Below are 16704 nucleotides of genomic sequence, written 5' to 3' on the forward strand. Positions count from 1 at the left end.
AATGTATATTACATCTATGCTTTTGTCCCACATTTCGCCCAGTTTCTGTAAGTAGCAGCAGCAGCAGCTCTGGGGTTTGGTGCACAGCAATCTGTTAAGGAGATAAATAATCTGCTTTGGCATGACACTCCTACTCTCCTCTTTAATTTGTCTTACACAAGGAAAATTATAATTAAATCATTCAGGGTAAACCCTTGAGTGTAGAGAAGGAAAAAACACACTTTGGTAAAGATTGCCAATAGAGACCAACTTCCCTGTTGTGCCGTGCAGAGACATTTATCAATATTCAGCACTATTAAAGAGAGACCATTTTGTGTGATTTGTGAGGCGGATGCCAAAGCTCAAATCAAGGCTTGTTAAGATCCTTTCCCCATGCAATCATGGGCATTCAGCATCATTAGAATTCAGCACTGACTGTGTGTTTCATGCTTTGATTTTACTCAGACAATTTAATAATGTTTATTGTGCTGATTATATATATAAATTCACTCAATGCAATAAACATACCTTAGTCATCAGTACCCTAAGGGAAATATTTAGTTATAGATACTTGTATTCACTCAGGATAAGCGAAAGTGAGACCATCAACCAGCATGCAAACCTCTCATCATCTTATCAACATTTGGGTTTCTTCAGTAACAAGCATTTTCTCTACACAAGTAAATAAATAAATAACAGGAGCCAGTTAAGTACATCTGCTGTGCTTAGAAATGTCAAGGACAGTACCTGCTTTCCACCTCATTCCACTGCATCTTATTTGCGGGAAGCTTGATTGTTTTCTTAAGAATAACAGCAAACAAAGCAGGTAGATGCCCGGTTGCTTCAGGTGACTACTAACTTTATAACCTGATAAGCAGTGGGCATCCCGAAACCTACGTGCTTGGGAATATTCCCGATGTGGGTAGGTTTGGAAAAGAGAACAGTGCAGAATTCATCAGTGCTTTGTGGTGAGCGGAGGTTGCTCCAGCTTGGGCTTGAACCGGGAGGTCTGGGGGTGCTGTGGGGTGGTGTGGGCGCCTGTGTGCTGGTCCCATCCCCTGGCACCGTTCTGTATCGACTGCAACAACGACAGGATGATGGAAGCTGTATGTAAAGAAGGGCATTAATGAAGGTCCAGACCTGTTCATTTAGGAAACGCATCTGTTTGCAAGAGGTAAGGTGAAGAGTTGGAGGTAAAGGCTGCATGTCCAAGAGACCTTTCTCCATCTGCCAGCAATCTCATGTTTGTCCCCTGTTGTCTTTATACCCTTTCCAACTGTGCTCGAGTCTTGTCCTTCCACATAAGCAAGCAGCCATCTCATAGGAAAAATAGATGGGATAAACAACAGGATTTTTAAATGACTTTTTCTTGCCAGCATTGCGGGAGGAAGGAGTCTGGAGAAGGCTCTGAAGGGAAGTGAGAGGAACGGCATGGCAGACCATTGATGTGCTAGTTAGGCTTAATGCATTGTGTTTTACTGTTGTTATCTTCCATGCCAGCTGATCCTCCATCAAAATCCCAAGGCCCTTAGATGAGGGCATTAGGATTCAGCACAATTAAGAATTACAGACTTCGGTCCATTATTAATGCTCGGGATGAAACAGTTCAGCCTGCGGTCCATATGCTCCCAGGGCCTGATCCTCTCTTGGCCTGCCTCTCCGCGTAGTCCCTGGCATTCATTCTGCGCTGGTGCCAGCATCAAATCTGCTCATCCGTGTCTGCTCCTCTCAGTTGCTCCATGCCATTGATTTTAGCTCGTTATAGTTTACCATCAGCAGAGTTTCGTTAGATTAGGTTACCTCAAATCCATTCTCCCTTAAGAAATTGGTGTTCCTGGGGCCTTTCCTCCCAGAAGGTATTTAGCTGCTCGATGTACACAAACCCCATCGTGACCCTTATGTTGTTACCCACGGTCTGAGCAGCTCAGGTGCCTCCACGCAGTTTCCTCGCTGTGGAGCCAGGTTGGAGCCGGAGACTCGAGCCGAGCTGGATGCCCAGCTGTGTATCTGATAAACCATCCCGCTCTCTACTTGGCTGCTGTATTTCTTCTCATGGCACCTGGTACGGGTGTGATGGCTGTGAGGCCGGTTGGGCTGTTCAGTGACGGTGACGTTGCAACAGCCGGAGCAGGGAGCTGGCCCGACTGTCTGCATTTATTATGTGCAGATACAACCCAAAGCATCCCACTACCTGATCTCTTGGCGCTTGCTTCCCTGCCAGAGAAATCACCACCAGTTACTATACGCTCTCCCTGTCTGAGTCACTTCTCTGTGTAATCAGCTTTGAAAAAATATCAGCCGTGACTCAGACCCGGAGTTGCTAATCTTCAGTTTTAAGCCTTATCAGGCACTTTTTATTGTTGGTGCTTTTCAAATTTGGGTGTGTAGCATCCTTTGCATTGCCCACACCTACCCTCTGCCGCGGCACTCACGTTTTTGAGAAACCTTCTGCTAAATTAGTTGTATGATACCACTTGCTCCTCAGTCTGCCTGGGAGCTCTTTAACCAAATTATGCTTTTCAAAGAATTGTTTTGCTAAACCCTGGAAAATTGTTCTTAGTTTATTTTATTTGGTTTTCCCTTCAAAAGATGCAAAGTTAACCAGTCTGTGATTACTTGGTGTGGCCCTTTGCTGAATGAGGGTGCTGTGTTTGACACTTCACCGTCCTTGGGAAAGCTGCCCCGGCATCAGGGAGCTCCTGCACGCCAACGCTTCGCTGCTTTCTGGTCCTGTGTAATAACCATCAGTTGTACGACTCCGAACACTAAGCTAATGTATCAGAAAGCACTTAAAATAGATTGGGTGAGCCTTGGCAGACGCCTAACAGAACTTTTCCAAATTTTAGCATATGTATTGTTTTATTCCTCCATCTGGCCAACAGATCATTGTTTGATATCTGAGTGCTTTGCATATCTCCTCCCTTTTCTTGCAACTGAGATACTTACATGTGCATTTAATACAGCTTAATGCTATTTTTACATACCAGAGAAATAGCTGATGGCTTTCTGTTAATTGCATGCACTTTGCAGTTAAACTTTTACTAAAACATTCCTGTCTAAATACTTAAAGTCCAATGAAAATTTGTCCTCCTCTTTTATTAGAGGTGTTTATGTAGTAGTCTTAAAAAGGGACCTGTTTTTGTTTTACTGCACTGTGGATTCCTGTTTCTTTTTATTTCCTCCTGTGTGCAAGTTGTCCTTCCTCAGCATTTGCTCAGGAGATCTGACTGTCCTAAAGAGCTGAGCAGGGAGCTAATGAAGAGCTGTGTTATTTTTTTATCATACATATCACAGCCTGAGAGTGGAAAAGAAACACCCTTGAAAATGCCATAAAAGTAGAGGAGAAGTTAGGTGATTTTTGTGTGACTATTTTCTCTGCTGTTCAATAAAAATCGAGCAGTTAGTATGACAGCTGTTATATCATGTTATATCGTACTGCTAAGATATTGAGTAGCATTTAAAGTAAAACTCCACCATTAAGCTGTATAAACTTTATCCGTTTCACTATGGTTTAATGGAAAAAAATGAGTTTCTCAATAAAATGACATCATTTTTCCCAGGTTGTAATGTTCACTTTACAACTGTTTTTCTTTAATTCAATTTATTTTACTTTTCTTTTTCTTGGCATCCTTTTTTTCTTGCAGTTTGGAGAGGGGGAAATCTCTTTTCGTAGAGCAGCTAGGTACTGCTCAAACCTCTTTTCCCTTCTGCCCCCTCCCTCGACATCTTGCGCTAATCTGGAGCTCTATGTTTGTCAGTCAGACAGGGTTATATTTTCAAAGTAGTGAGATGCACGTTGAAATTTGGTAATCGGGATTTGTGGCTCTACCTGCTGCACATTGAGGGGTGGGGGAAGGAGCCCAAGGAAAATTTACATTGCATTGCTTGCTGCTGGAGTAACATTTGTGTAATGCCATGGGGTGTTTTTCCATATAGCTGGTGTTTTTAAGGTGGGAGGGCTGTAATTTCTTCTGTGTGATCAGGAAAGACATACGTGTATTATAAAGTGTATTCTTCTCATTAAAATGATGGTATAAGCCCAGGCAGGGAAACTGCTAATATGTGTTGCAGCTTGTCATTTTGGGCTGCGTGAATAAAGAAGATAACTATTCCTTTGGGAAACGATCTCGGGAACTGAGCAACAGATCCGCTAGCCAGCAAATTCTTTTTAACTGTAATTTTCCTTTGTGTGTGTACTCAAAAATAACATCATGATGGGCCCTTAAATACCATTTCATACACAGAGCACAATTTCCACAGCACAGGTGGTGCTAATATAGGACAGTCCCCTAGGCACTTGTCGCCAGGAGTTGTACAGCTTGTTCACTGTCTGCATCCATATGGCAATCTGTCCCATTCATAGAAAGACATTGTAGCTGTGCCTGTGGGTGCTATGGTCAATGTAGTGTAAAAAGTAGATTTTAACTCTCGGCAACCTATGTTCTGCTGCTTGTTTTATTGTAGAATCCAATTTATAACGTGGGGGAACAAAAATCAGCTCTGAGCAAATTCCAGAACAATCTCGTTGGCTTCAGTTTTTGTTTATTCTTGGAGCGCATGGTTAATCAGCAGGTGCACCAGCCCTGCACCCAGCGCCGCTCTAAGGAACAGTTTACAGGAAGTCTTGCTCGGAAGAAACATTTTCCTCCTTGTTTATACTGTGAATTAACTCAGAAGTTGCAAAGCTGTAAATGATGTTAGCTGGCCATATATGTCATGCAAGTCTGGTCCTTACTACTTTTTTTTTTTTTTTTTTCTCTCCCCACTGTTGCATGGTTTTTCTTGGGTGTGCTGTACTTGGGAAGGATGCTGAGCCCCCTGGTACCGTGCACTGTGATGCCACCCAGCCGGGAGCTGGTGGCTGCTCCTGAAACGGGCAAATCACAGCAAAGGGGCTCTCCAAAAAAGCGGGGCTGGAGTGTTACCCTTGCACAGTGGTTCTAATCTAAACAAGTGAACATGATTTATGGCTGCTCTGGTATCTATCATTCCAATGCCAAATGTTGTTCTGTTTTAGTGTGACTATTTGTTATGCCTTTTAGTAAACACAAACAAATAGACCGCCTAGCACCTGCAGCAGCATATGCTATTTACACTACCTGTATGATTCAGCACACTTCCCTGGGGAAGTAGGCTTGTGTCCTCTCGATTTTAGTGCTTTTTTAAATAGCGTTCTTCGGAGGGAAAGCATGTGGCAGAGAGAATTCAATTCTGTAACTGTATTTCTCCCTTGGAGTCGTTATTTATCTTAATTATTTTTTTAATAAACGTTTTCCCAAAGGGCATTTCCCTAGGTGCCGCAGGGGTGTGCGGTGGGTGACGGCTCACCCAGCAAGCTGCCAGGCTGTATGTGATGTGACAGTCACCTTCTGCATGGGTTTTGTTGTGCCTGTGGGACAGGGGTGAAAAATATGGACGTGAATAATCCATGTTAATCGTATTTGTTGACGTATCATCAGTTTATATAAGGGTGAAAGACTTGCCTCAACTCTAAATGTAACAGAATATAATTTTGTTAAACAAGAATAGATCTTGTTTCTCAATGTTTTCTTTTACTATACATTTAAATGTAACAACAGAATATAAATTACAGTAAAAGAAGGATGGCAAACAGGATCTTTTTACAAAGTATGTATGTACGTTTGTAATTTTACACCTTAGTCTCAGTGAAGTCCAAGGTCTAATCCTGTTTTTAAACTCGCATGTGTTCTTAAAAGCGTTGCTGAATTGGGGCCAAAGCCTTGCCATTGCCACCTCCCTCTGCCATATGAATTGGGTGTGTAAGAGGGATGGGATTGCTGTGCTGAAAGTCAGTTAAAAAAACCCAAACCAAAACAAACAAACAAAAAAAACCAAACCACAGAACCCCCCCCCAAAACCCAAGAAAGTGGTAGGATCGCATTTTTTTCCTAATTAAACTAAGATACTGAATCAATCCATTTTCATCTGAATAAATTAGGAGGCTGTTCAGAGAGGAATAAAATGAGATTTAGCAGGGATAAGTAGAAAGTAGCCCAGCTAGGAAATAAAAATTCCAAACTGCTGGTTTGACGTGACACGTCAGCTGCTCAACATCAGTTGTGTGGGAAATGGCTGAGGCATAATCGGGGTTGAGAAATTAAGGTGGGACACTCTGTGCCATGTCTTAGTTAAAAAGGTAAATACAGTCATGGGAGGCATAAACATGCGTGTTGCATCTGAGTCCTTCTTTTTTCCTGTTCTACTTTATGCAGAACCAGTTAAACCACATTGAGAGTGTGATGTACAATTGGCCACTCTCTTGCAGAAAGGATAAAGAGAAGCTGGAGCAAATATAGAGGAGAGCAGCTAGGATGATAAAGGAGTTGGAGGGAATAGGCTATGAAGACAGATTAAAGGGAATTAAAGATCTACACCCTGGAAAAATAGAGGCTCTAGGAGGATGTGATTATGGTATGTAAGTACATGAAGTGATGCTACAAAGACGAAGAGGGAAAAAATTGTTCTCATTAGTTAGCAGTGCTGGAATTTAAAATCCAGCGTTTCAAATTGTGTGCGTCTGGGTATATTTGATGTACTTTTCACTACAGTACCTAGGCACAAGGTTGAAATAAAAAATAAGAGTTTTAAACAGTAGAGAAACTCGTTAATTCAAGTGCAGGAATGGAACTTCCACCTGAGATAAGTGATGGATTCAATACTGGCTTTTTCGCAATGGGCATTTCTTATCTAGAAATGTCATTCATTTCTAGGTCTAGAAATACATTTAGTTCCTCCAAGGAAAGGATGTAGGGCAGTGGCTGTCCGGGTCCCATGGCAGTTCTGCTGCGGGGTTGGAAGAAGGGGTGCCACTGGAAGAAGTATGTAGTACTTTTAGAGTGCTGGAGCGTCACAGTGTTGATTAATAATCCAAACCATCAGTGCATAGATCAAAAACAGAAGATGATGCGTATAATTATCCATTCTGGTTATACTCTTTGCAGTGGGGATGGGGGTAGAAGAGAAGGGGAATGTTAGCCAGATTTCGTCTTAAGTCTTGCTGCAAATGCTCCAGCGCTCTCCTTGCAACAGGCGTTTGGAGAACAGTGCCACAAGAGGCATAAGGATGGGGGGCAGTGATTCGGGGTGCATTGCTGGCCTTGTGTTACAACAGCAATGCTATGGCTCTGCTTTTTTTTTTTTTTTTCCCTTATACTACAAGTTAGTGCACACCAATTAGAAGACAGGACTTCAGCCTGTAGGCTGCAGTTTTAACCTGATTTGTCTTAAATTGGTGTAGTCATTTAAAATGTAATATACCACTCCTGTTACTTCCAATAGGGCTTGATGTAAAACATGAGCTTCTGCTAGTCCTAGATCTGGATGTGGACTAAAGTAATAAGGAAGGGGAGAAACACAGCTTTAAAAAGCATCCAAAAATATGCAAGCCAGCTCTAGGAAGAGGTGCCACTGGCCACACACATCAAATACCACCTCTCCTGAAGGCCCACAACCCTCTGCTAAGCTTTAGCCAGGGGTGGAGAGGCATTTACCCTGCTCGGACAATTCTCTGTTCAGATCAAATACCTGCTTTCTGGGCAGTTACTGAGGCTTGGACGGAAGCATGAATATCTAGTAGTCGTCCATTTCAGTATATGGCTTACTACTTTTCTTGATTTTTTTTTTTTTTTTAAATAATTAGGGGTTTTTTTACATTCACAGTTTAGAGAGGAAAGGGGTGCTAAGCCACCTTAGTAAGAATTCAGAGGGATTTGCACCAGTGCAACTTCACTGCAAAACACATCTTTATTCAATTGATTTTGTCATGAAGGCAGGAACTTGCATTTGAGTACAGCTGGTACAAGGATTTAATCATAACTGCTTCCGTTTTGATTTTAAATCAAATACAGCGAGTGTTTCTGACTCAGAATTGTGACATTTTCACCAACTTTATTCTGTTGGTGCCTTTTGATGAGCTTTGGAGTCCACTGGGCAGTCATGAATACGGGAGACCTATGTTGTTCCCAGTTGTGCATCTCCTCCTCCTGTACAGGACCAAAATCGGGGCATTTTGCCTCAACGGCTGTGCCACACAGGGGGAGTGTGGTATGAGACTGAGCCCCGTGCTCCTGCCCAGACCGTACACCAACATCGATTTCATGGCAGCTGGCAAAGATGAGGTCACTTTCCATTGCCCCTGAGAAATAAAATAAAATTAAAAAAAAAAAAGGCATTTCTGCAGTTTCTGTGGGTGCTCTGCTCAAAGCACTTCCAAAAGGAAAGCAGGAGACGTGGTATTGATTTTTTCAGTGTGCAGGTGGCTCAGGCATGTTCTCTGCACCGTTAGAACGTGAGCAGTTGCTTCATAAGTGTAATAGAAAAATCAAGGATGCTTCTCTACATCACTGACTTCCCTCAGTGTTTTGGCAAAGATAGTTGGCCCAAGCAGATGTGGAAGAGAGAGAGTGGAATATGAAGTACGTCAGCATCATGAACATTTAAAATAAGGTCCACTGTGTGGCAGAAGTACTATTACTGAGGCTTCTGCTTAGCTGGTTTTTATATCCACCTGTGACTTTTTTGCCAGTGTGTACGAGCATGGTACCCAGTTTCACACGGTTAGTAAGTATGGGTTGAATTAAACCGTATGGCACGGGTAGCTTTCATGCTAGTGCTTTGGCCGCTACTTTCCCCAATACCCAGTGTGTTCCTGTCTCTCTTTGGGGTATACTGTAATTTTTACTCACCATCGGGGCTTAGCTGTCTGTGGTTTCTCTATCTGCTGTGCTTTTGTGTCCCAGAGTGTGATTCTTCAGTGATGCTGTAGCACAGCAGATATATTCCTGAAGTTGAATGGCTGAAGTGGTCCAGGTGAGTGGGGCTGTGCAAGTACCAGCTTCGACAGCCGTCCCTGTCAGAGTAGGTGGTGAATTTGCTTTCAGACCCTCTGGAGATCCTTGGGGTTATGAAGGAGCACAGGTTGAAGAAGGCAGAGGTAGAAACTCCCCTCCTCTATCCAGCAAGCACAGAGGAGCTGTGGAAGTGCCTGGCCCTTCTCGCCTCCCCTCCTTGCTGGAAACGGGGCTGGAGGCAGCAGAAAATAAGTGGACACTTACGCAGTTTTCAGCTTCCCACATGGATTTCATTACTCTGTCGTATGTCATGAATAAGCTGACTTACGCAAGACATTTTACTTGCCAGAGGGTTATTTGCTGTACTTCGATGTAATAACACTGCACTATTGCATTATTTGGAAATAATTCTATTGCGTTAAGTATTTTGAATGCAAATACCTTACGAGGAACTCCCCCCTCCCCCCCCCCCCCCCGCTCTGATTTTTACATCATTTATTCCTTCACTTCTTTGAAAATTATGTCTTGTTATAAAATCACTTCCACTAACTAGTGTTGCATCACCAGTACCCAACCACGAATACACGTTCCTGGGAACTAGCGGGTGACAGAAACAAACACCTACTCTAATGTGTCATTAGAAATCAAACAGACCTAAAACTTGCTTCTGCTTGCCAATGCTCAGATCTTCTACAAGTCTGTCTCCGGCAGTGACACCAAGGATGCATTCAGATTACAGAAACTGTGCTTGCATGCAGACAAAATATCATTGAACAATTTAAGATTGTAGGTTTGCATTGTGCCCACAAAGCTGTTTGTTTATGTATTGGATTAAAATCTTCATTTTCCATCTCTATTTGCTCAAACAAAGTGAGTACTTATATCAGTTAAACAGAGTTCTCCATTCATTTCCACTGGCTGTATCTTTGTGCGTTACACCCGCTTCTGTATAAACCCGCTCTTTGTTTTGTTTTGAGGTGCTTCTTAAGGCTCTATCAGGGAACAAGTGGCCAATCTATAGTATCTTCAGAAGTGGGATGGATAAAATAGCAGTAATCTGATACTGACACATAAAGGTCACGGAAAGGCACCGCTGAAAAGCCCCCTGAGCGGGATGGGAGTAGCTGCCTTTGGAAAGGCACGCTGCCTACGGAGGGTGCCTGCATTTGTCTTTCAATACTGAGGGGTTTTTTGCTTTTTGAAGTGTCTATTTTTGGTAAGTTGAAATAGTTGCTCTGCTTTGTCGAATGACAGTGGAAGCTGTATGTAGGTGTTAAGTGTGTTACACTTAGCATCGTGTTAGCAAAATGACCTTTTAAGTTCCCATTTACAGTCAACACCAATCTTTCTGGTTATTGACAGCACTAGATTTTGACATCCTGAGCATCGTTTACAGTTTGATACTATCTTGGTCATTCTGTCATTTTCTTTGGACACAACACTGGGGTATCATGTCCTACATAGTTTGTCTTGTCCTGTGCAAGTTCCCTGGAAAGAAAAGAGATTTGCACTTGGATTTAAAAAATAAATACAAATCTCGGTAGGGCTCTTTCCGTTGTCTTGTCCATGGCCTTTAGGCTCTCACAGAGAAACTTTAAAAAACCTTGCTGGGCGTTTAAGCCATGTGACTCCCGTTGATATTATAATGAGATTTACAGTGCTTAAAACCCACATGGGACTGACTCCTTACTTGGTGTCACACCACGTTTCTGCAGTCATCCTGGTGTCTGGGTAGTGTGCCCTGTGTAAATTAATACAATGAAATTTTTTTCTGGGTTCTGCCAAACACACTGAAATCGTAACTCTCATACGTAGTGTTTGTGGACTTTAATGGAGTGTTAACATGAAAGCCTACTTTCTCACCCTTTGCTGGATTCAGGTATGGAAGCAGATGATAAACCCCGTTATTTTCTGAATTACTCTTTTCCGATGTGTATGGAGGGCGTTTGACCATATGCCTGTCTGGCTTGGGTGGATGCTGTTCCTTCAGCCATCCTCCCTCTTTCTCAGCTGAGGAAATGTGTGGTATAGCATTTTTCTAATTTCCTTGCAAGGAATGCATCGGTCCCTTTGTTCTTTTAAAAGCTTAACTGATAGAGCTTCTCCTCACTTGCATGTTTTAAAAAAAAATGATAAAGTTATACCAGTGCAGTATTTTCTTGTAGAAAAGGCCTTTGTAAGTCTGTTCACCTACGGTGGGGTTTTTTAGGAAATTACCTTGCACATATATATTTATGCTTCAAGAACTATTTGTAAACAGCCAAACCCAAGATTTTTAATGAAATAATGATGTAGGGTCATGTACAACTCGTAATACCTTTTCCAGTCAGATCTGTACTTTTTTCTAATTAGGAAAAGATAAATTAAAAATAATTTAAAAACCACCTTCAATTATCTTCAGATTCTCATTGGGCCTAAAGTCAGAAGTGGCAGAATCTGGGCAAGAATTTCTCTTGCATCTTCTTTGCATTTGGGGTGACATCTCAGGGGTACGTTCTACGGTGATCTTGCTATCCAGTGCATCAGAAATAATACAAGAACACAATTTTGTTACAGTATGCAGGCAGATAATACTACAGAACAAGAATAAACAGCATTTCCACATGTGTATAAAAGTAAAATGGCAAAAAGTAGGCATTTATCCATAACGTTACCTGTAATCCAGGATAAAATAAGTCATAAAAGCCACACCTAGATGCTGGTATGTGTTCATATCCTTTGTGTATGTTTGAAGTTCATAATACAGCACAGGCATACTGTAGCAAAAGATTTGCTATGAAAAATAGATATGTATGTGAGCATAAAATAGAGATTTCAATATTATTTTGACATTTTATTTTTAAAGTCATCTAAGGTTATGGAAATTGTTGCAAAAATAATTCCTTTACTTAAGAAGTTTCCATGCAGAAGTTGAATAAAAAAGATGTTTTAGAATATGGTTCATCAGTTAGTGCAACAGATACATTTCCCTGAGCACCACATGGCCCGGATCAAAGCATCTCATGACTTGGATCAGTGTAGCCAAATCATTACGTATTGATTGGAATCCCGCTGAAGGATTAACCCCTTAGTGCTCATATGAATTTTTTTCTTTAACCCTGGTTTCAGTAGTTAGAAAGCTCTGTGACATTCCTGCCAAATCTTAGCAAGGTTAATAGCCCCCACTAACCCCTCGTACTGAGGAATCCTTTGATTACGTGGTTCCTTTTTTTGTGATGAATTTTGCATTTGAAAATAGTGGTGAACCTTCTTTACTGGGACATAAGGTGGCTGTACTTGTGCAAAGAAACAGCAGGTGAGAGGGGACAAAAAACCCCAAACAAAGTGAAAACAAAACAAAACAAGCCCAGTAAATAAATAACACGGTGGGAAAGCCAAGGCTGCAAACTTGATGCTTTTCCTCTTTCTATAGTGATGAGGAAAGCCTCAGGTCCGGTTGTATTGTGTTACAAGAATACGCTGCTGCTTGGAGATGACTTTTCTTCCTGATGAAGTTGAATTGTAAATATGCAATGTTCATAAATTTCTTAGCAAAATATCAAGCAGGATATTAAGCAGGTCTGTCAAATGATTTCTCCCCCGTCCATGTTAATTTAAATTCTTTACAAAGCTTTTAATTAATGAATGAAATGTAGGAGGATAGCTAAGTAAGAATGACACATGTTTCGCACTGCAAACGGTATTTAATTCTGTTTTGAAAAACCACGGGCAGAGTCAGGTGGGTACTGTGAGATGTTAGGGATGTTTCGGAATCTGTTGTTTGCTGCTCTTAAGAGTCTTTGTGAAGATTAATTGGCGCAGTACCTTCAGTTACGCCACTTTTTCTCTTTTCTCTTTCTCTCCTCCAGTTTATCCCACGAGGAGCACTCACACAGCCATCCGCTCTATGGACACGGCGTATGCAAATGGCCAGGCTGTGAAGCAGTATGTGAAGACTTCCAGTCGTTTCTAAAGTAAGGACGGTTTTTTTGGCACTTACATTGTACAGAAAGCATGCCCTGAAATTTTGTGTGCTGTCACTCACCGTGGGCCTGATGCAAAGCCCATTGAAGTCAACAGAGTGCTCCCTTTCACTTCAGTGGCTTTTGGATCAGGCTCAAGAACGTTTAACAGGGGATAGTAAATTAGCCCCATGGGGAAAGTACGGTCTTGCTCAGTGTATTGCTATAAAATAGAGTGTTTGCAGTTCCGCAGCCTTTTTTTTTAATTTATTTAAATAATTTTTAAGTTGCAGTATTGATAATGTAAACAATACAACCTTGATTTAACCTTGATTTCACTTTAATTTAGAAATTTAGTCTTAAAATTAACTCCATAATTGAACAGAGAATTGTAGAACATCACGTGAAATTTAATTTATGTCAAATAAGTAACTAATGAACAAAGTCTACACTACTAAAAATAAACTATAATTATATTAATTGGGCCCCTGCAGTTTTCTGCAGACCTTTCCTTGCTGCCAAAGAACACAGTTTTACGTGTTGCATAAACAGTGCATTATGGACTAGTATGTGGTAATGCGTGCATCCCGATGCAGGGAAGGACCGGCAGAGCTCTAATAACTTACACATGGCTGCTCCACAGCTAAACCATCAGCCTCACCCCTCCCAAGCTGGAGCAAAAAGTGTTCCCATCACAAAAGAGTTTTCTGTCTGGGTAGATCACCAGGTACACACATGCTTTGAGTGCATCCAGGTTCTTGAAGGTTTGGACACTGATCTTTTCTCAAGTACTATGGCTATTCGGTTGTAAGATCATAAAAGACCAACTGTCCAAGCAATGTTTATGATTTAAATGCACAAAGGAGCAAATTCTGCTCCCATTTACAGTGGTGATCTCATGAAGTTAGTCCACATAAATACATGGGGGTCTTCAGGATGGATAAGCAGAATTAGTCCCAAAACATTCAGCTGTATCTATTCTTTCTGGGGCAGTTCCCTGGATTTTTATGTGAGGGAGGAAAGGGCGACAGCAAGCAGATGTTTGTTGGATGATTTTAGATGATACAGACAGGTTTTTGCTCTCAGAACAGAATGGGCCAGTTCTGCTTCCACTGGCAAAACCCTCCTGAATTCAGTAGGAGCAGCGCTGGTCCAAGTATAAACATATGTTACAAGTAAGGAATGGTACAGTAATGAGAAGGTTCTCATTACAAGAGGATTACAAAATAAGAAGGTGCGAGTCATAAATTTCCATGAAGGGTGGCCTCGTTTCTTTTAATTCGTCCTGTTGTTGGGTTAAGTGAAATAAATGCTAATCTCGCCATACTTGCCAGCTCATTCATATTCATATGCCATACTATAGCATTTAGACGTATAAAACAATTCTAATTTTTATTGCACTTAATGCAAGGGAAGGGTGCTGTAGTAGCCTTAGATACTGGAATAACGTGTGTAGTCACATAAGGTCAGATTATGCCACCTTTGCTTCTTGTGCCAGTCCCTTGTTCCAAATTAGATCTGTTAGTTTCAGGAAGATTTCTTACAGAGTAGTGGACTGCTTGACGTGACTGTGCGTAAAAAATGCAGCCCTTAAGTCACATGGCATGGGTAGAGGCAAGATTGACTTTTAGTAGACCAAGTCCACCAGTTCACCTGGAGGAGATACTCGGGGCAATCAATAGGTAGGAATAACCTGAAAACCATCACCAGCCCAGGCTGGACCTGAAGCAGCTCCATCTACTCCCAGCTCCAACAATTCTGGTTCTTTTTTCACTCGCTTATCGTCACCGATTGAAACGTTTCAACAGAAACATTTTGTGTGACTTTCTTAAACCCATCAGCTCATGTAAATTTTCTCATTATCCAAATTCTGCAGTGTCCAGACAAAGTGTTATTGTTCAGAGTGATATTTAACCCAGAACGAATGCAGAAATGAATGTCCCCGAGCAGCATATTGACACTGTTAGGAAGTGAGCGTTGCTCCATAAAATGAGACCGTAGCCTTCCAAGTCTCCTGTGGAGTGTCTGTCCTTAAATTATATTGCCATTTATCAGAATTCATTACTCAATGAAAAGATAACAGGTAGATGCTTGAAGTTTCTTCCTGGTACTTGTATAATCTGTGAAGCTCTTTCGACAGTCCGCTCAAGAGAAAAGCTCTTGTATACCAAGTGAAATACAGCCCGTGTATCAATTCAGCATTGCTTAATTTCACTTACCTCAGTAAAAAGGCCCGTTAGAAAAAGCAAAGAGAAGTTACATATAGAATGAAAGCCCTGTATGCCAATAAAATGATTCTACAGTTAAGGGAGAAAAAAGGACTCGCAGGTCTAAAACATGGTTCATTTCTTTTCCTCCTGAGGAAGAAATATTGTAACTGTTGGTAAATCAAAACCAGAGATTTGACACTCTTCTGTGATCATTCTGTAGTGTTTGTTCCCAAGGTGAGGTACACCACAGGGCCCTTGATTTCAAAGATAAATACTGTACAAATAACGATCCTAGTTGTCTTTCACTCACAGCCAACAGGAGGATGCTTATCAGAACCAGCAGATACACGGGCTATTGTACGCACTTATTTCCCTATTTCTTTTTGAAATAAGTTGCAGATTTAGTGTTTTTGGTGTTTGGTTTTTTTTGTGTGTGGTTTTTTTTTTTTTTTTTTTTTTTAATCCATCAGCCATTGGTTATCATGTGATGCGGTATCAGTTAGAGCTAACTGATAGCAGCAGGGGCTGCTGCTAAGCCTAATGAAACAGTAGCGCCCTGCGTGCTCCAGAATACTCCCTGAGCCTAAAAACAAAAACAAGTCCAGTCTCACCGCGGTGACCTGATGGCCTTCTGCCAAGCTGCGGGAAGCAAGGTGAGGGCTGGAGGGTGCACACGTGTCTCGCGTGTTAACCAGGGCCCCTCTCACAGGCAAGCAACGAAAGGAGCAATTAGTAGCACAGAGCGACTTTCCTTCAAAATTGACTATATCCTTGATTTCATTTGCATGTGCTTAAAGACCGTTGCAGATAGAAATATATACCCCTTATACGGCAAGTTGTTCAGGAAATCCGTGCTGAAGGGAGGGTGGTTTATTCAGCAAGGTATCCAGGCATCCAGGGCAAAAAATGGAGAAGACTGAGTAGGGTTTTGTCGTGTGTCGTCCCCCCCCTTTTTTTTTTAAATTTGATTGTGGTTTAGATGTGCTTAATCATGGCTGTACCGGTTTTAAATGAAATATTATTTAGAAGAGGGACACAGACCTTTGGAGAGATCTTGCAATCCTGTATTGCAGTGATGCTGGTAATCTGCTTCATGTGAATTTAACTTTGATGAAACGAAGGGGAGTTTATGTGAAAGAAACTACTAAGTGCACTCTGTAATGTTTTCACAAGTGTTTTTATCATGGTAACATCTTGTTTACTTTAGTTGCCTGCCTAAAACTACTTGGAACATGTTAAGAAAACATTTCGAGAAAGCTTCTACAAAGAGGCTTTTGTTTAGCAGCAACTGTGAGACTGCTCGGCTCACAAAGGTGTTAACTTTCAACCCCTTAAGCACTTCCACATGAAATTCCAGCAACTATGTTTGTGGTTTTGGAAAAACAAAGTGTATATTAAAGAAACCAGGTATATGCTAATACATGTTGAAGTAGGCTGGAAATCATAAATTGTTTCAAAGGCATTAATTGCTATCATTTGCATGTCAAAATGTTCTGCAGTGAAATCATCTGCAGTTAGCACAACGGAGACTTTTTAATCAAATAGGTGGCAAGGGCAGAGGAAAGGCTAGTCTATAGATGTCTTTTAGGTTTTTAAATTCCCGGCAGGCCCAACTAAACTCCCCAGCTATAAAGCCTCGCTGGCGAAGGTGCTGCTGAGGGGGCTGCCGCCCGGGGCGGGGATGCACCGGCATCGGGGGCACCCATCCCGCTCGGGGGGGGACCCGCCTGGGCGCTCGGGGATGCCAGCGAGCACTTTTATTTT

At 41.7% G+C, this 16704-nt stretch overlaps 1 protein-coding gene across 20 annotated transcripts in view; it reads left to right on the top strand.

Moving 5' to 3' along the window:
* FOXP1 (forkhead box P1) overlaps nucleotides 1-16704 on the top strand; it is a 392035-nt gene that overhangs the window by 332044 nt on the left and 43287 nt on the right. For all 20 annotated transcript variants that reach the window (XM_075514033.1, XM_075514034.1, XM_075514036.1 and 17 more), the window contains one exon: nucleotides 12638-12742. In XM_075514033.1, coding sequence (XP_075370148.1) covers nucleotides 12638-12742 — 105 coding nt within the window. The remainder of the gene's footprint in view (nucleotides 1-12637; nucleotides 12743-16704) is intronic.

Source organism: Mycteria americana, chromosome 11 (genome assembly GCF_035582795.1).
Source record: "Mycteria americana isolate JAX WOST 10 ecotype Jacksonville Zoo and Gardens chromosome 11, USCA_MyAme_1.0, whole genome shotgun sequence".
Classification (NCBI taxonomy): Eukaryota; Metazoa; Chordata; class Aves; order Ciconiiformes; family Ciconiidae; genus Mycteria; species Mycteria americana.